At 43.5% G+C, this 19,854-nt stretch overlaps 1 protein-coding gene across 1 annotated transcript; it reads left to right on the top strand.

The window, feature by feature from the left end:
* Positions 1-8,207: 8,207 nt before the first annotated feature.
* On the top strand, positions 8,208-15,286 carry LOC123994375 (transmembrane protein 53-like). The gene is made up of 3 exons (XM_046296886.1): positions 8,208-8,502; positions 12,182-12,809; positions 13,717-15,286. Exons 2-3 carry the CDS (start codon positions 12,500-12,502, stop codon positions 14,076-14,078), a joined length of 672 nt encoding a protein of 223 aa, XP_046152842.1. The 5' UTR covers positions 8,208-8,502; positions 12,182-12,499; the 3' UTR covers positions 14,079-15,286.
* The last annotated feature ends 4,568 nt before the right edge of the window (positions 15,287-19,854 follow it).

Genomic DNA, 19,854 nt, shown 5'->3' with positions numbered 1-19,854 from the left:
ACAGTTGACCAAGGCACTGACTTTCTGAAGACAACAACATAACCCATTGACACACAATAACCTTTGCTGAGATATGGAAGTCCCCTTTGGCCTACCAATGTTCATGTGATTGGTATCTGATGGAGTTGTTGTGCGTGTCGGGGTGATTCTACTGCCCGACAATGACTGGCGTCTTTAGGACACGAGGAGGTAGACAGACGTTTTCCCCAGAGAATAGGCAGCGTGTGTGTGTGTGTGTTCACTCTCTCTCCGACCCGTCCCTAGGTGTGTGTGTGTGTTCACGCTCTCTCCGACCCGTCCGTAGGTGTGTGTGTGTGTTCACTCTCTATCCGACCCGTCCCTAGGTGTGTGTGTGTGTTCACTCTCTCTCCAACCCATCCCTCTGTGTGTGTGTGTGTGTTCACTCTCTCTCCAACCCATCCCTCGGTGTGTGTGTGTGTTCACTCTCTCTCCGACCCGTCCCTAGGTGTGTGTGTGTGTGTGTTCACTCTCTCTCCGACCCGTCCCTAGGCTCCTTGCATCCGGACAGTATAAAACAATGGCAGCCTGTGAGGTTCATAAAGTTGCTTTGTTTGAAGGAAACAATAGAGTGGAACGGTCCATATTAGCTGTGCCATCTATAGCTCCACTGCCCCTCCCCTCTGTTCCTTTTATTAGAACACAGTATAACATACGTTATCATTATGTTGTTACAATTAAGCGTATACCAGTAAACACGCTCTCACATACACTTGCACACAGTACATTAGAACATACATTCACATAATGACATCTCTCTCTCTCTCCCTATCTCTCTGTATGTTATCACTATATCTCCCCATCTCTCTCTCCCTCTCTGTAAGTTCTCTCTCTCCTTCTCTGTATTTTATCTCTCTCTCCCCATCTCTCTCTTCCTCTCTGTATGTTATCTCTATCTCCCCATCTCTCTCTTCCTCTCTGTATGTTATCTCTATGTCCCCATCTCTCTCTCCCTCTCTGTATGTTATCTCTCTCTCTCCCCATCTCTCTCTTCCTCTGTATGTTATCTCTCTCTCCCCATCGCTCTCTCCCTCTGTATGTTATCTCTATCTCTCTCCCCATCTCTCTCTTCCTCTCTGTATGTTATCACTATATCTCCCCATCTCTCTCTTCCTCTCTGTATGTTATCTCTATCTCTCTCCCCATCGCTCTCTCCCTCTGTATGTTATCTCTATCTCTCTCCCCATCTCTCTCTTCCTCTCTGTATGTTATCACTATATCTCCCCATCTCTCTCTCCCTCTCTGTATGTTATCTCTCTCTCCCCATCGCTCTCTCCCTCTGTATGTTATCTCTATCTCTCTCCCCATCTCTCTCTTCCTCTCTGTATGTTATCACTATATCTCCCCATCTCTCTCTCCCTCTCTGTATGTTATCTCTCTCTCCCCATCGCTCTCTCCCTCTGTATGTTATCTCTATCTCTCTCCCCATCTCTCTCTTCCTCTGTATGTTATCACTATATCTCCCAGGTATCTCTCACTCTCCTCTCTCTGTATGCTCGTTGAAGGATACCTCACAGGTATATCTATCTCTCCCATCGCTCTCTCCCTCTGTATGTTATCTCTATCTCTCTCCCCATCGCTCTCTTCCTCTGTTTGTTATCTCTATCTCTCTCCCCATCTCTCTCTATGAATATACTATTCACTCGTTGAAGGACACCTCACGGGTATATACTATTCACTCGTTGAAGGATACCTCACGGGTATATACTATTCACTCGTTGAAGGATACCTCACAGGTATATACTACTCACTCGTTGAAGGATACCTCACAGGTATATACTATTCACTCGTTGAAGGATACCTCACAGGTATATACTATTCACTCGTTGAAGGATACCTCACAGGTATATACTATTCACTCGTTGAAGGATATACTATTCACTCGTTGAAGGATATATATACTATTCACTCGTTGAAGGATACCTCACAGGTATATACTATTCACTCGTTGAAGGATACCTCACAGGTATATACTATTCACTCGTTGAAGGATACCTCACAGGTATATACTATTCACTCGTTGAAGGATACCTCACGGGTATATACTATTCACTCGTTGAAGGACACCTCACGGGTATATACTATTCACTTGTTGAAGGATACCTCACAGGTATATACTATTCACTCGTTGAAGGATACCTCACTGGTATATACTATTCACTCGTTGAAGGATCCCTCACAGGTATATACTATTCACTCGTTGAAGGATACCTCACGGGTATATACTATTCACTCGTTGAAGGATACCTCACGGGTATATACTATTCACTCGTTGAAGGATCCCTCACAGGTATATACTATTCACTCGTTGAAGGATACCTCACAGGTATATACTACTCACTCGTTGAAGGATACCTCACGGGTATATACTATTCACTCGTTGAAGGATACCTCACAGGTATATACTATTCACTCGTTGAAGGATACTATTCACAGGGATACCTATATACTATTCACTCGTTGAAGGACACCTCACAGGTATATACTATTCACTCGTTGAAGGATACCTCACGGGTATATACTATTCACTCGTTGAAGGATACCTCACGGGTATATACTATTCACTCGTTGAAGGACACCTCACGGGTATATACTACTCACTCGTTGAAGGACACCTCACGGGTATATACTACTCACTCGTTGAAGGACACCTCACGGGTATATACTATTCACTTGTTGAAGGATACCTCATGGATATATACTATTCACTCGTTGAAGGATACCTCACAGGTATATACTATTCACTCGTTGAAGGACACCTCACGGGTATATACTACTCACTCGTTGAAGGACACCTCACGGGTATATACTATTCACTCGTTGAAGGATACCTCACGGGTATATACTATTCACTCGTTGAAGGACACCTCACGGGTATATACTATTCACTCGTTGAAGGATACCTCACGGGTATATACTACTCACTCGTTGAAGGATCCCTCACAGGTATATACTATTCACTCGTTGAAGGACACCTCACGGATATATACTATTCACTCGTTGAAGGACACCTCACAGATATATACTACTCACTCGTTGAAGGACACCGAACATTCTATATTGAAAACCTCAAATCAGGTGATTATGCTCACTTTGAGGATGAAATGACATCTACAGTACATGGATTTTGACAGTGCTTTACTTGGACTGGAATAGGTTCCGGTATTCATGTTGGATGCTGGTACTATTTATTTTTTAGGCGCGGGAGCTCCACAATACGTTTGAGCTAATATTCTAGAAGAGGAAGAGGAGCTCAAGCAGTAGAATATTTAGGTGCCGGTACTCAGCTCCAGTGAGCTCCTGCCCAAGTCAACCACAGTATTTTGAGGATGGCATTTAAATAGAATTTAATTGATTGATTAATGAATTGATTGAAACACAAATTACACCCAGTCTTTGGCAGTACAGGAATGCAAATGTAATGAGTCTCTTCCTGTGGGATGTTGCCTGATCAATGAGTGTATGTTTAATACATTAGGTTGTATAGCCCAGGGGGATTACACAGACTGTTCCATATGAATGATAGGTGATCCACAGAGCAAGAGAGGGGACAGGTGTCACAGACTGGAGAAAGAGGGATCTAGTTATTTGACAAATAGAGATTGGAGTCTGTACCGAGAAGAGGGGAGAGATACAGAGAGAGTGAAAAGCCAAAAGAGAGGAAAGGGGATGAGAGAGACAGGCAGAAAGAGAAAGGAAAATAGGTAGATTGTTGCATAGAGAGAGAGAGAGAGAGAGAGAGAGAGAGAGAGAGAGAGAGAGAGAGAGAGAGAGAGAGAGAGAGAGAGAGAGAGAGAGAGAGAGAGAGAGAGAGAGAGAGAGAGAGAGAGAGAGATCCGCTCACCAACCAAGAATTCACTAAATGGGACAAACAACAAACTAAGACTCTGCATGGAGAATTCTGTTAAAATATTCTGTGTACAACGTAAAACACCAAATAATGCATAAAGAGCAGAATCAGGCAGATTCCTCTACTTATCAAAATCCATAAAAGAGCCATTCAATTCTACAACCACCTAAAAGGATGAGATTACCAAACCTTCCATAACACAGTCATCATCTACAGAGGGGTGAACATGGAGAAGAGTCCCCTAAGCGAGCTGGTCCTGGGGCTCTGTTCACAAACACAAACAGACCCCACAGAGCCCCAGGACAGCAACACAATTAGACCCAGCCAAATCATGAGAAAACAAAAAGATAATTCCTTGACACATTGGAAAGAATTAACAAAAAAACAGAACAATCTAGAATGCTATTTGGCCCTAAACAGACAGGACACAGTGGCAGAATACCTGACCACAGTGACTGACCCAAACTTAAGGAAAGTTTGACAATGTACAGTCTCAGTGAGCATAGCCTTGCTATTGAGAAAGGCCGACGGAGGCAGAGCTGGCTCTCAAGAGAAGACAGGCCATGTGCACACTGCCCACAAAATGGAAACTGAGCTGCACTTCCAAACCTCCTGCCAAATGTATGACAATATTAGAGAGACATATTTCCCTCTAATTACACAGACCCACAAAGAATTTAAAACAAACCCAATTTTTATAAACTCCCATATCTACTGTGTGAAATACCACAGTGTTCCATCACAGCAGCAAGATTTGTGACCTGTTGCCACAAGAAAAGGGCAACCAGTGAAGAACAATCACCCTTGTAAATACAACCCATATTTATGCTTATTTATTTTTCTTTGTGTTCTTTAAACATGTGTACATCGTTGCAACACTGTATATATACATAATATGACATTTGTAACGTCTTTATCGTTTTGAAACTTCTGTATGTGTAATGTTTACTGTTAATTTTTATTGTTTATTTCACTTTTGTATATCATCTACCTCACTTGCTTTGGCAATGTTAACACATGTTTCCCATGCCAATAAAGCACCTTGAATTGAATTGAATTGAGAGAAAGGGAGAGAGTTCTAAACAGTAGAAAGAGAGAGAGAGAAAGGGAGAGAGAGAGTTCTAAACAGTAGAAAGAGAGAGAGAGAAAGGGAGAGAGAGAGTTCTAAACAGTAGAAAGAGAGAGAGAGAGAAATGGAGAGAGAGTTCTAAACAGTAGAAAGAGAGAGAGAGAGAAAGGGAGAGAGAGAGTTCTAAACAGTAGAAAGAGAGAGAGAGAAAGGGGGAGAGTTCTAAACAGTAGAAAGAGAGAGAGAGAAAGGGAGAGAGAGAGTTCTAAACAGTAGAAAGAGAGAAAGGGAGAGAGAGAGTTCTAAACAGTGGAAAGAGAGAGAGAGAGAGAGAGAAAGGGAGAGAGAGTTCTAAACAGTAGAAAGAGAGAGAGAAAGGGAGAGAGAGAGTTCTAAACAGTGGAAAGAGAGAGAGAAAGGGAGAGAGAGAGTTCTAAACAGTAGAAAGAGAGAGAGAAAGGGAGAGAGAGAGTTCTAAACAGTGGAAAGAGAGAGAGAGTTCTAAACAGTGGAAAGAGAGAGAGAGAAAGGGAGAGAGAGTTCTAAACAGTAGAAAGAGAGAGAGAAAGGGAGAGAGAGTTCTAAACAGTAGAAAGAGAGAGAGAAAGGGAGAGAGAGTTCTAAACAGTAGAAAGAGAGAGAAAGAAAGGGAGAGAGAGAGTTCTAAACAGTGGAAAGAGAGAGAGAGAAAGGGAGAGAGAGTTCTAAACAGTAGAAAGAGAGAGAGAAAGGGAGAGAGAGTTCTAAACAGTAGAAAGAGAGACAGAGAAAGGGAGAGAGAGAGTTCTAAACAGTAGAAAGAGAGAGAGAGAGAAAGGGAGAGAGAGTTCTAAACAGTAGAAAGAGAGAGAAAGGGAGAGAGAGAGTTCTAAACAGTAGAAAGAGAGAGAGAAAGGGAGAGAGAGAGTTCTAAACAGTAGAAAGAGAGAGAGAAAGGGAGAGAGAGAGTTCTAAACAGTAGAAAGGGAGAGAGAGAGTTCTAAACAGTAGAAAGAGAGAGAGGCCCATATTTATGTTGATTTATTTTCCCTTGTGTACTTTAACTGTTTGCACATAATATGACATTTGAAATGTCTTTATTATTTTGGAACTTTTGTGAGTGTAATTGTCACGCCCTGACCTTAAAGAGCTTTTATTGTCTCTATTTTGGTTTGGTCAGGGTGTGATTTGGGTGGGCGTTCTATGTTCATTTTTCTATGTTTTGTATTTCTTTGTTTTGGCCGGGTATGGTTCTCAATCAGGGACAGCTGTCTATTGTTGTCTCTGATTGGGAACCATACTTAGGCAGCCCTTTTTCCCACCTGTGATTGTGGGTAGTTGTCTTTGTTTGTTGGCACTATAGCCTTTAGCTTCACGGTTGTTTTTGGATTGTTTATTGTTTTTGTCGGCGTCATACAAATAAAGGAATATGTACGCTCACCACGCTGCACCTTGGTCCTCTTCATTCAACGGCCATGACAGAACTGCCCACCACCAAGGGATGAAGCAGCGTGGTAAAGAGATAAAGGCAGCGAAGGAGGAGCGGCGGTATTATGAGGAGGCTAACCATCGAAGCAGGCACGAGAGGCAGCCCCCCACAATTTTTTTTGGGGGGGACACACAGGGATTGTGGCAGTCAGGATTCAGACCTGACCTGTTGGAGGGTGTGTGTGTGAGGTGGGGTAAAGGAATGAGGAGGGCACATCTGGGGCAGGGCCCAGGGGGACTAGGAGGTATTTTCTGGGACTCTAACATTTATCTGCCTGACTGCTCCTGAAAGTGATCCTGCTGAGTCCGAGACAGGAAATCTCAGGCTTTCCAAACACACACCAACACCACGGAACAACAACACACACACACACAGCCAAACTGACAACACACCTACACACACACAGCTCCACTGACAACATACACACAATCCAACTGACAACACACATGGCCCTGGTGAAACCCCAATGAGTAGAGTGATAAAGTGGGATGAGGGTTTTGAGGTACATGTGACCCTCCTCAGCTAAAGCACAAAATAAGCCTTTAATTAATGATAATAACATTAGCTCGTTACATATGTTATAACCAATTTCAATATATTCGTATAGCAGTAAATGATCTCAAAATGAAGTATAACAATGTATAACTTGTGGATCCCTAGGACCAGAACTGAACAACAACAATTCTACCAATGATGAGACGCCTCGTTTAAATCCCCTAAAAATGCATTAACCCACCCACCCTTCCTTGAGGTAATGATAGGATTTACGAAAGGAGAAATCCTTTCTATATTTAAACTAGGACTGAATTTCCACTTTGACAACAATTGACAAAGTAATGTACTTGGTGTCTGGCATCACCATGTGGCAGCACAGGGAATTGCTTTGGTATGCATCTAGAACAGAACAAGTAATTTTCTCCATGTCTGCTAACAATCCTTCATCATGACCAATAGAATAACACACAGTAACAGCCTCTTGTACAGCGGTGTGTGCATACTGTCGTGTTATTAGATACTTTTGACGATGGAAGGTCAAATCGGGGGACATGATAGAGGCCTACTTTTCCAGTATGAAACCCTGAAGCACAGATCTGCCGTCATACTTGGCAGGAAGAGGCTGTTCTTTTGAAATATTTGCCTTTGTCGAACAGCCAAGTGAACAAACACGTATTTTCGTACAAGAGCAACATGAGCCCAATGCCATTTGTGAAACTATGATCAATAGGTTATCGATGTGTGACAGAAAAAATCATTTAAAATGTAATTAACCTTGACCGGTAAATAAAATAACCTAATCATGACCAATAGAATAACACACAGTAACAACCTTATGTACTGAGGTGTGTGCATACTGTCCTGTCATTAGATACTTTTGACAAATGACATAGGCCTACTTTCCCAGTATGACCCCTCATACGAGGATAGACACCGACATTCTTGTCAGGAAGAGGATGTTCTTTTGAAATATGTGCCTCTGTCGAACAGCCAAGGAACAACTCTGTCTTTTCCTCTTGTTCAATAGTTAATCACAATGTATGAAGTCAGAACGTGCAAGAGCGGCGCGCGCCCGATGCCATTTGTGAAACTACGATAAATAGGTTATGCATTTACACTTATTTCCAATGTAATGATGACAGTTCAAACAGTCCCAAAATGCAACGGAAAGACAGGTCCAATAACATGATTTCTGTTTGTGGACCGTGACAACGGACCTGGGCTCTCGTGACATTTAACGGCAAATGGAAAAGCGTATGTGAAAATGCAGTTGAGTTTGTTTTTGCACGCCCACTAGATGAAACGAAGGGCACGAGCAAAACCAGGACACGGAAGTAGACTGGAGCGGCGCAGAATCGAATAAACTCAGGATCTTGAAAGTTGTGGTTATTTCCAACCCTATCGAGTTCGTTTATAACGGACGGTTCATGAATGCTCGAATCTATTAAAGAGGTTAATTCACAGAAAGAAGACCGTGGAGGGTGGACAGATTTCAACTGCTATGAGGATTCTCAAATTCTTCATGGGGAACAGTTGCAGAACTCTATGAACGCTGCCTGCTGTGTGACTTTGGCTTTGTTTGAAGAAGTTGCACGAAACTGGGTATGTAGAAATGACAGATGCTGAGCTATTTAACCATTTCATTACTTGCGTAATTTAAGTTATTTGGCATGAAGTAGTAGAGCATATTAACTAAATGGACCTGTATCTGTGCTTTTATTAAACCTTTATTTAATACTGCTGTAAGACTGACACATATCACCACATGGACAGGCTGCATCCTTGGTTGTGTTGTTGAACTGTCCTAAGCTTAAAACATTTATGTGAACTGTAGTGTTTTAGTTTAGTTTATTTTATTTTTACAGGGACAGTGCACATTAATCAACGTTTTAGTAAAAGTGCCGGTTTTAGCCAGCCGGCTAATTTTCCACGGCAGTCCATGGGCAGGTTATTAAAAACAATTACTATATAGACAATAGCACCATAGAACAAGCAAGACATAGCAACATAGGACAAGCAAGACATAGCATACAGACAGAGCAACATAGAACAAAAAGCAGCAAGACAAAATTAATAAAAGCAACAAAGTGTTTCCACACCTCACAAGCTACAGACAACAGACAACATTGAAAGCGGCAACACACAGCTAGGGACCATGTTCACAAATCTGATTGATCTTTAGCCAGGTCTTCAAGCATTTTGTGAAAGTGTGATATGTGGTGCAGTTGTGTGTCTGATGGCAGTGTATTCCAGACATGGGAAGCTCTCACAGAGAATGCAGATTTACTAAAGGTGCTTTTCCTTAGGGGAACTATACAGTCACCTCTCATGTCAGACCTTGTGGATCTGCTGCCATATGTCTGGGTTTTCTGTTTAACAAAAATATTGAGTGGAGGGGGAGCCAGGCCATTAAGGATCTTGAATACAAGACATGCGTCGGTGTATTGCACAAGATTTTCCCAACTCAAGAGCTCATGCTTTCTAAGGATGTGACAATGATGGTGGCTATTGGGCTTCCTATCAAGCACTTTGAGAGCCTATTTGTAGACAGACTGAATAGATTTTAATGTTGTACAGCAAGCTTGGACCCAACTAGTCAAGCAGTATGTTAAGTGGGGGAGTATCATAGATTTGAAGTACAGTTTTGCTACCTCTGTAGTCAAACAATTTTGTATAAATTGGAAATTAGCTAGATTGAATTTAGTTATTTGAATTACCTTTTTCACATGCTTTTTAAAAGAGAGGTTGGAATCAATTATGATGCCAAGGTACTTAAAATCGGATACCACCTGGAGCTTCTCCCCTGACACATAGACATCTGGCTCAGTAGCATCTGTTGCCCTCTTTGTGAAGAACATGCAAACAGTTTTTTTCACATTGAGATGCAAACACGAGTCACTGAGCCACTTTGTAACCTGGACCATTACAGTAGTGAGTTCTTGTGCAGCTTGTTGTTTGCTCTTTGCATGCACATATATCACTGTATCATCTGCATACATTTGAACTTCAGACCCAGTACAGACAGAAGGCAGATCATTAATGTACAGGCTGAACAGGAGGGGCCCCAGTATTGACCCTTGGGGCATGCCCACATCATAGCTACGAGTGGGTGACAGCTCATTGCTCACTCTGACACACTGAGTTCTGCCTTCAAGGTATGATTTCATCCATCTCAAGGCATCAGGGGAAAAGTTGAACTTGGACAATTTTGTGATGAGAATCTCATGGTTAACAGTATCAAAAGCCTTCCTTAGGTCCAGAAACACAGCCCCAACAGCACCCCCTTTGTCCATCTTGGACTTCACGTTTTCCAGAAGAAAGCAGTTGGCCGTTTCTGTGGAGTGTTTCGCTCTGAAGCCAAACTGCATGGAGTGTAATGTGAAGGGGCTGTTGTTGAGGTGGGCAATCAGTTGTTCTGCTACACACTTTTCAACAACCTTTGACACCACAGGCAGTATACCAATGGGCCTGTAGTTACTCACGTCAGCAGGGTCGCCTGATTTAAAGATGGCCGTTATTATGGCCGACTTCCATACCCTTGGAAACACACTGAGACCAATAGATGTGTTGGTGACCTTAGTAATGGGGCCAATGAGTGACTCTTTGTAGTTTTTAAGAAAGGTAGAGTCCATCCCAAACACATCTTTGGCTTTAGAGTTCTTTAGTGAGCTAATCACCTTGTTCACCTTTGACTCAGAAACCTCCCTTATGATGAAGACCGGTTGAGTGTCATTCACTAGCACTGAGCCCAAGAAATCAGTGGAGGGGTTCTGTGTCAGTAACCTGACAGAGTCAATAAAGTAGGAATTGAAGGCTGTTGCTATTTCAACTGCATCCTGTGTTAGATTGTTATTCACCATGATTTCTAGTCTTTTTGCAGTGTTACTATGGTCTTTCCCTGTTAACTTTTTTAGTTTCTCCAATAACAATTTAGAATTTCCCTTTGCTTCACCAATTATGTTAATAAAAAAGTTTGCCTTGGCCTGTCTGATTTATTTTATCACCTTATTTCTCAACATGGTAAACCTACGTCTGTCATGCTCTAATTTAGATTGTAGGTCTATTTTTAGAGAATCTCGTTCTTTCATCAATTTCCAGATTTCTCCATTTAGCCAAGGAAGAGTGCTCTTTTGGCCAGGTTTGGATTTGATTTTCTTTAGGAAGCCATTTATTGTAGTCTGGATTGTGGATAGAAAAACCTGACTATCAGCTTCCACGTCTGTATAGGACAAGAGATCATTCCAGTTTATTCCCTTAATTGCTTTTTCAAAATAGTTTAATTCACTCTTAGGTATTCTGAGTTGATCCGGCTTTCTAACCGTAGAGAGGTTAAACCTGCTCTTAGACAGCTTTCTGGCTATAAGTGTCAGATTATGATCAGATAGCCCAGTAACCATATTGAATGATTTAGTCACTCTGGTTTATTACTGAACACCAAATCAATCTGTGTTTTAGAGCAACAAGTCACCCTGGTTGGCCCTTTAACTAGCTGTGTAAGGTCAAAGGTGTTAGTGATCCGTTTGAGGGTTTTCCTACAACACTTGTCTTCATAATTAATGTTAAAATCTCCCATTGAGATGACCTCTTTCCCAAAATCACATTCCCTAAGCATGGTATTAAACTGATCAAAAAACACACTTTTGGTGGGAGGTGGCCTATATATTCCAATGAGGGGGTCTTAGCTCTTATTACTTATATAATAACAAAGACTCTGAATACAAGAAACTGAACTGGAGCTTCCCTTCACAAAATGTATATATATATATTTTTGTTTTTTGAAGTCTATGGTCCAAGGCAGGGCTGTGCACAGACTTGTGTTGTGTTTAAGAAAAAGGGTCCCCACAACCGCAGTCACAGACTGGTTGAGCAATTATTACAAGAAAGGGGGAAAGCAGCTGCACAACCAACTGAGTCTGTATCTGTAGACTACTATCTACATCTAACCAAAAGAGTCAAGCCTGATCCCCATAAGCTGGATCCCACAACCTTGCATGTATGTGTGTGTGCACATGACTGAGTATGTAGGGTCTACATTCATTTCAGTTGAGGTATATTGGTTATGCCTCAAGTGAATTTCATTTTTTTTTTTTTTGCTCATATTTCCTGGCCTGGTCCCAGATCTGTTTGTGGTCTTGCCAACACCTGTCATCATCAAGCCAAACATGACAATGAGTGATAAAGAGTTGGCATGATGGCACAGACTGACACTCAGACAGTTTTCTCCCTCTATAACTTAACTTCTACTCCTGCGCTAATTCTTTCCCCTTTTCCTTCACCACAGTAACATGTCTGTGATAGTGGGAGAGTGGCGGTTCATAGCCCAGAGGGTCACCAGAAGCATCACCTATTACTACACCAGCCGGACACCAGGGGGTGATAACCCATCCCACTCTCCTCCCACCATCTCCCCCACCTCCTCCCATCTAGACACTCCTTTTCCCTCACCCTCCCTCTCCACCCCTTGCTCCCAGACTTGCCCTCTCACCACAACGTTTCCTCAGTTCTCACCCCTTCCGCTTTGGATGTACCAACCCTCTCTCCATCCTCCCCCCGTCCCCTCCTCCTGCTTTTCCCGTGGCTGGGCGCTCGACCGGGGGCCATGGCGAAGTACCGGGACCTCTACCTGGAACGCGGCCTGGACATCCTATCAGTGGAGAGCACTGTGTGGCACTTCCTGTGGCCTCGCTGGGGGCTTGAGTATGGGTCTGAGGTCCTGGAGGTCCTGGGAGACCCGCGTTTCAAAGGTCGCCCCCTTCTGGTCCACGCCTTCTCCATCGGCGGGTACACCTTCACCCAGCTGCTCAGCCAGATGGTCAGGGAGCCACACAAGTACCCAGGCCTGGCCCAACGGGTCGTAGGACATGTCTATGACAGCATGGTGGTCGGGTCGCTGGAGCATATGGCTAAAGGTGAGAGAGGGGAAGGAAAGGAGGTAGGATTGTCAGTTTGGATTATTTGGAAAAGAGAGGGATCTGTTACTGAGACGGTATGGGTGTGTGTATGGGTTAGTTTGTGTGTGGATGTGTGACAGAGAAAATAATTTCAAATGTAATTAACCTTGACCGGTAAATAAAATAACCTAATCATGACCAATAGAATAACACACAGTAACAACCTTATGTACTGAGGTGTGTGCATACTGTCCTGTCATTAGATACTTTTGACAAATGGCATAGGCCTACTTTCCCAGTATGACCCCTCATACGAGGATAGACACCGACATTCTTGTCAGGAAGAGGATGTTCTTTTGAAATATGTGCCTCTGTCGAACAGCCAAGGAACAACTCTGTCTTTTCCTCTTGTTCAATAGTTAATCACAATGTATGAAGTCAGAACGTGCAAGAGCGGCGCGCGCCCGATGCCATTTGTGAAACTATGATAAATAGGTTATGCATTTACACTTATTTCCAATGTAATGATGACAGTTCAAACAGTCCCAAAATGCAACGGAAAGACAGGTCCGATAACATGATTTCTGTTTGTGGACCGTGACAACGGACCTGGGCTCTCGTGACATTTAACGGCAAATGGAAAAGCGTATGTGAAAATGCAGTTGAGTTTGTTTTTGCACGCCCACTAGATGAAACGAAGGGCACGAGCAAAACCAGGACACGGAAGTGGACTGGAGCGGCGCAGAATTGAATAAACTCAGGATCTTGAAAGTTGTGGTTATTTCCAACCCTATCGAGCTCATTTATAACGGACGGTTCATGAAATTAAAGAGGTTAATTCATGGGTTAGTTTGTGTGACAGATAAAATAATTTGAAATGTAATTAACCTTGAAAATAATCTGTGTGTGTCTGTGTGTGCCTCAGGCCTGGGTCTGACCCTGTTCCCTCGTATCGAGCCCCTGGTGCGATACACTGCTCTGCTCTACTTCTGGCTCTTCAAGTCCCAGACGGTGTACTACTACGACAAGTCAATCCAGGTCTTCTACAACAGCCCCGTCACCTCCCCGGCGCTCTTCTTCTTCTGCGAGAACGACCCGCTGTGCGACCCCTTCGCCCTGGAGGCGGTCCTCGACTTCTGGAGGAAGCAGGGCATTGTTGTGGAAACCAGGAAGTGGAAGGAGTCTGTGCACGCTGCTCATCTACGCTGTCACCCAGAGGAGTATCTCTCCACACTGGAGAATTTTGTTCACTCGCTCAACATCGCCCCCCTCAGGGCTAAGATGTAAATGGCTCATGTGCTAATCACAGTGGAGGGGTTTGATCATTCAATAAAGCCTGCATACTCATGTGCCAAAACAAATGTTATAACAGATGTTATAACAAAATTATAACATAGTGTAGTCATGTAGCATGTAAACTTTTATCCATAGAAACTTGTTTGACACATACCCAGCATATGGGTCACGAGGGTGTCAAACCCTCGTACAGATATAGGATCTTAATTTGACCAGCATTGTCATAGCAAAATAATTCATGTTTAGTCCATAATGTTTCTTGATCAGTGTTCAGGCTATTAAAAGTTGGCAACATTAAAAGTGCAGTACTGTTAATATAATTGTGTTCGTGTGGGTTTTCGGTGAATTTTCTGTGAATGTATGTAAATCACGAAACTCATCTTCATTTCCTGCGGTACTGGAAAATTCTCAGCAACAGGAGTGATCAGGGTAGCCTAGTGGTTAGAGCGTTGGACTAGTTACCGGAAGGTTGCAAGTTCAAACCCCCGAGCTGACAAGGTACAAATCTGTCGTTCTGCCCCTGAACAGGCAGTTAACCTACTGTTCCTAGACTGTCATTGAAAATAAGAATTTGTTCTTAATTAACTGACTTGCCTAGTTAAATCAAGGTCAAATTTAAAAAATCAAATGAAGTTTTTTGATATTGAGCTTACTCAATATTGTCCATGACACAGTCCACATGCACCAGATAAGGCCACGGTCACTATCTTCAAGGTGAAACACAACTCACTACATGTTGATTTGCAATAATGAATTATTTAGTATTTGATTGTAATTGTTTTTACATGAGTATATATTCATTCTCAATAGCTGGTGACAGGGAGCACAGTGGGAGAGAGAGAGGGAGAGGAAACATTTTGAAGATGAGAAAGAACTGAAGAGGACGAATACAGAAAGGAGTGGGAGGGTTTGAAGAAAGGAACGAAATAGAAAAGAAACACAGGAGATAGGGAAGAGATAATATTAGAGAGGTGGAAAAAAGAGAGATGGGCTACTGAGAAGTCTGGACAAGAATTCAAGATGAGGTACTGTATATTTAAACCTCTTCAGTCACAGAGAACCAGGACCTGTTCTGGAAGTAGGTGCCTGTCAATAGTAGTGTAGTGAGTGACAAACAATCTGTGGGAGGTTTTCTTATCAGGCATTTCTGGCAACTGTTGCATATTCAATCTAGTTTGTATTAAACTTTTTTTGTTTGTTCTGGTCTCACAAAACTGCGTGTTCTTTATGAGGAAGCAAAGGGTTAAGTATGTGACGATGTATCACGGCCAAGGGTACATGCTGTGAACTGCCATGTGATATCGACTGCACACACCCCAGTAGGCATAGGTTTGCACTTGCGGAACAACCTGTGTCTAACCTCTGGCACTGGCAGAAAGAGACTTTGAAAGATACATAAATATAGGCACGTGTCTGTGTAACGGGGTAGACCTGTTGATATTGTGAACGAAGCCTTGTTGGGCTGTCAGTCCCAGGTGTGGCTCATTTATCCTACGTTACACACAGTAAGTGTTCAGAAAGAAGACTGAATAAGGATAGAAAATAAACTAATGGGTCAAATAGTATCATAATAAAATAGGTAGACTGTTAGACGAATGAACACTTGTTACACCTGGTCTTAGAGCAGTTTGATTATTCTGTAGGGAAATCCAAGACACTCCATTTAATATGCCATGTCATACTTACAGCAAACATGAAAGTAGGGTAGCTGGATGGGTGGGCGTATAACATAAACATCTAGCAACCCAAATGTTGAGAGTTCGAATCTCATCCCAGACAACAAACATTTTAGCTAATGATCAACTTATTCCTCCCTATATTACCTATATATTTTGAATGTATTGATATGTAGGCTATGTGTGCTGTTTTTTAATGTATGTAGTTCAGTCCTTGAACTGTTCTTGTCTATGTTGTGTATTATATTATGTTTCATGTTCTCTGTGAACCCCAGGAAGGGTGATGAGGCCTCTTCAGAGGACCACCACCAGCCCCTACGATGGAGGGGATGAGACCTCTTCAGAGGACCACCACCAGCCCCTACGATGGAGGGGATGAGACCTCTTCAGAGGACCACCACCAGCCCCTACGATGGAGGGGATGAGACCTCTTCAGAGGACCACCACCAGCCCTTACGATGGAGGGTACAAGGCCTCTTCAGAGGTCTACCACCAGCCCTTACGATGGAGGGGATGAGACCTCTTCAGAGGACCACCACCAGCCCCTACGATGGAGGGTATGAGACTTCTTCAGAGGACCACCACCAGCCCTTACGATGGAGGGTACAAGGCCTCTTCAGAGGTCTACCACCAGCCCCTACGATGGAGGGTGTGAGACCTCTTCAGAGGACCACCACCAGCCCCTACGATGGAGGGGATGAGACCTCTTCAGAGGACCACCACCAGCCCCTACGATGGAGGGGATGAGACCTCTTCAGAGGACCACCACCAGCCCCTACGATGGAGGGGATGAGACCTCTTCAGAGGTCTACCACCAGCCCTTACGATGGAGGGTATGAGACCTCTTCAGAGGACCACCACCAGCCCCTACGATGGAGGGTACAAGGCCTCTTCAGAGGACCACCACCAGCCCCTACGATGGAGGGTATGAGACCTCTTCAGAGGACCACCACCAGCCCCTACGATGGAGGGTATGAGACCTCTTTAGAGGACCACCACCAGCCCCTAAGATGGAGGGTATGAGACCTCTTCAGAGGACCACCACCAGCCCCTACGATGGAGGGTATGAGACCTCTTCAGAGGACCACCACCAGCCCCTATGATGGAGGGTATGAGACTTCTTCAGAGGACCACCACCAGCCCCTAAGATGGAGGGTATGAGACCTCTTCAGAGGACTACCAACAGCCTCTATGATGGAGGGTGTGAGACCTCTTCAGAGGACCACCACCAGCCCCTATGATGGAGGGTATGAGACCTCTTCAGAGGACCACCACCAGCCCCTATGATGGAGGGTATGAGACCTCTTCAGAGGACCACCACCAGCCCCTATGATGGAGGGTGTGAGACCTCTTCAGAGGACCACCACCAGCCCCTATGATGGAGGGTATGAGACCTCTTCAGAGGACCACCACCAGCCCCTACGATGGAGGGTATGAGACCTCTTCAGAGGACCACCACCAGCCCCTATGATGGAGGGTATGAGACCTCTGGACGTCTTCATGCTTATCAACTCTATGAGCATCAGGCCAAAATGATTCTGCACGGATGTTCTCTTATCATGCGTTTCTAGAATCTGTTGTAATTACAGTATATGTTATAACTGTGGACACCAATGTTTTGTAGCAGGCTTATGGGGACAAGGAGCGAGCTAGCCATGTACTGGTGGAAGAGAAGATCCGGAGAAGAAGTGGTGGTGGATCGGCCACACCCTCCGAACGCCCCCTTTCCAACATCACCAGGCAAGCTGTATCCTGGAACCCACAAGGGAAAAGCGCATACTGAATTAACACCTGGAGGTGAGAGATGAAGGAAGATACAAGGAAGAGGAAATGAGGTGGAACCACAGGAGAAAACCAGCATGAGGTGGAACCACAGGAGGTTGGTGGCACCTTAATTGTGGAGGACGAGCTTGTGGTAATGCCTGGAGCGGAATAGGTGGAATGGTCTCAAATACATCAAACACATGGTTTGATGACATTCCATGCAGCCATTATTATAGGCCCTTCTCCCCTCAGCAGCCTCCATTGTACTGTGGATTGAGAAGAATACTGCCCAGAACAGTGTGATTGAGAGCAGCCTCCACTGTACTGTGGAATGACAAGAAGAATACTGCCCAGAACAGAGTGAGATGGAGAGCAGGCTCCACTGTACTGTGGAATGACAAGAAGAATACTGCCCAGAACAGAGTGAGATGGAGAGCAGCCTCCACTGTACTGTGGAATGACAAGAAGAATACTGCCCAGAACAGACTCCACTGTACTGCTCGGCCTCTGACCGCAACGCACTACAGAGGGTAGTGCGTACAGCCCAGTACATCACTGGGGCTAATCACCGAGGACCTCTACACCAGGCGGTGTCAGAGGAAGGCCCAAAAAATTGTCAAAGACCCCAGCCACCCCAGTCATCGACTGTTCTCTCTACTACAGCATGGCAAGCAGTACCGGAGTGCCAAGTCTAGGACTAAAAAGCTTCTCAACAGTTTTTACCCCAAGGCCATAAGACTCCTAAATAGGTTTTAAAATTGCTACCCGGACTATTTGCATTGTGTGCCTCCCCACCCCAACCCCTCCTTTTACACTGCTGCTACTCTCTGTTTATCATATATGCATAGTAGCAAATAAGAGAAGGATAGGCTGAAAGGAATGTGCAGATAGGAGAGGTAAATAAAGATCAAACCGAAGCCATTTGAATAATGAATTTGTGGTCATAGGTTTTTAAAGGTAAATTAATTATAATGGAGTGGAAATGAGGCAGGACAGATTATGGGGAGCGGGGGAACAAACTCTAGTGAGGAAGAAGGCCAGGATCAGGATTCTGCTTTAAATATTGTCTGTGAAGGTTTTGAATTGGCTACTATTGATTGAGATAACCTTAATGAACCTATATAAGGACTTTAGAAATTTGGCACCATAGACATGTATAAAAAAAAAGAGCTACAGACAGATAGGGGGAAAAGGCAGACAGAAGAGCCCTCCCCGCGCTGCTGAGACCTTGAAGGTTGGAGAGCAGAGAGGAGAAGTTTTAGAAGGGGCGCCAGCACGAGCAAAGATAACAGAATGTGTAGATAACAGTTACCGAGTGGAGACAAAAGGGAGAATTGGACATGTGGAGAATGAAAGGGGTGCTCCTACATGATAATGTCAGAACAGAAGGATAATATACTAATCTTACCTAAGTCATTATTTAGAGTAGGTAAGGTTGTTACCTGGGCAGAGCCAGGTATCAAAGGGGGATGGGTAAATTGTGGTCTAGGATAGGATGGGGCCTATTGGATAATAAACTAATAAAAAAATATATTCTAGCTAACAAATAGGCATAGAGGTTAAAGATATAATCAGATGGAACAAATGAGAAACTGTTTGTTTTAAAACTTCTTGAGGCTATAGGTTCCCCTACAGGAACTCCACCCCCCCGTTCAGCTGAAACGGTGGCGCAGGGAATGCAAAAATATTCTTAGAAATATTTAACCTCCACACATTAACAAGTCCAATACCTCAAATGAAAGATAAACACCTTGTTCATCTACCCAGCGTGTCAGATTTTTAAAAAGTTTTACGGCGAAAACACAACATATATTTATGTTAGACCACCACCAAAAAACAAAGAAAAAACGTAGCCATTTTGTGCAACAAAAGATAAAATGACAAAGGCAGGATAAAAATCTATCACTAACCTCTTGAAAATCTTCATCAGATGACAGTCATATGACATGTTACACAGTACATTTATGTTTTGTTCGATAATATGCATTTTATATCCATAAATCTCGGTTTACATTGACGCCATGTTCAAAAAATTCTCCAAAGTATCCGGAGGAATTATAGAAAGCTATGCCAGATAACAGAAATACTCATCATAAACTTTGACTAAAGATACATGTTCTACATATAATTAAAAAGATACACTGGTTCTTAATGCAACCGCTGTGTCACATTTTTTTTAACGTTACGGAAAAAGCCTAACATTGCAATAATCTGAGACGGCGCTCAGACGTAACAATATTTCTCCGCTATGTTGGAGTCAACAGAAATGCAAAATTACAACGTAAATATTCCCTTACCTTTGATGTTCTTCCATCAGAATGTAGCGC

Source organism: Oncorhynchus gorbuscha, linkage group LG14 (genome assembly GCF_021184085.1).
Source record: "Oncorhynchus gorbuscha isolate QuinsamMale2020 ecotype Even-year linkage group LG14, OgorEven_v1.0, whole genome shotgun sequence".
Taxonomy (NCBI): Eukaryota; Metazoa; Chordata; class Actinopteri; order Salmoniformes; family Salmonidae; genus Oncorhynchus; species Oncorhynchus gorbuscha.
Note: the sequence above shows the minus strand (reverse complement) of the source record. Positions and strands in the feature narration are given on the sequence as shown.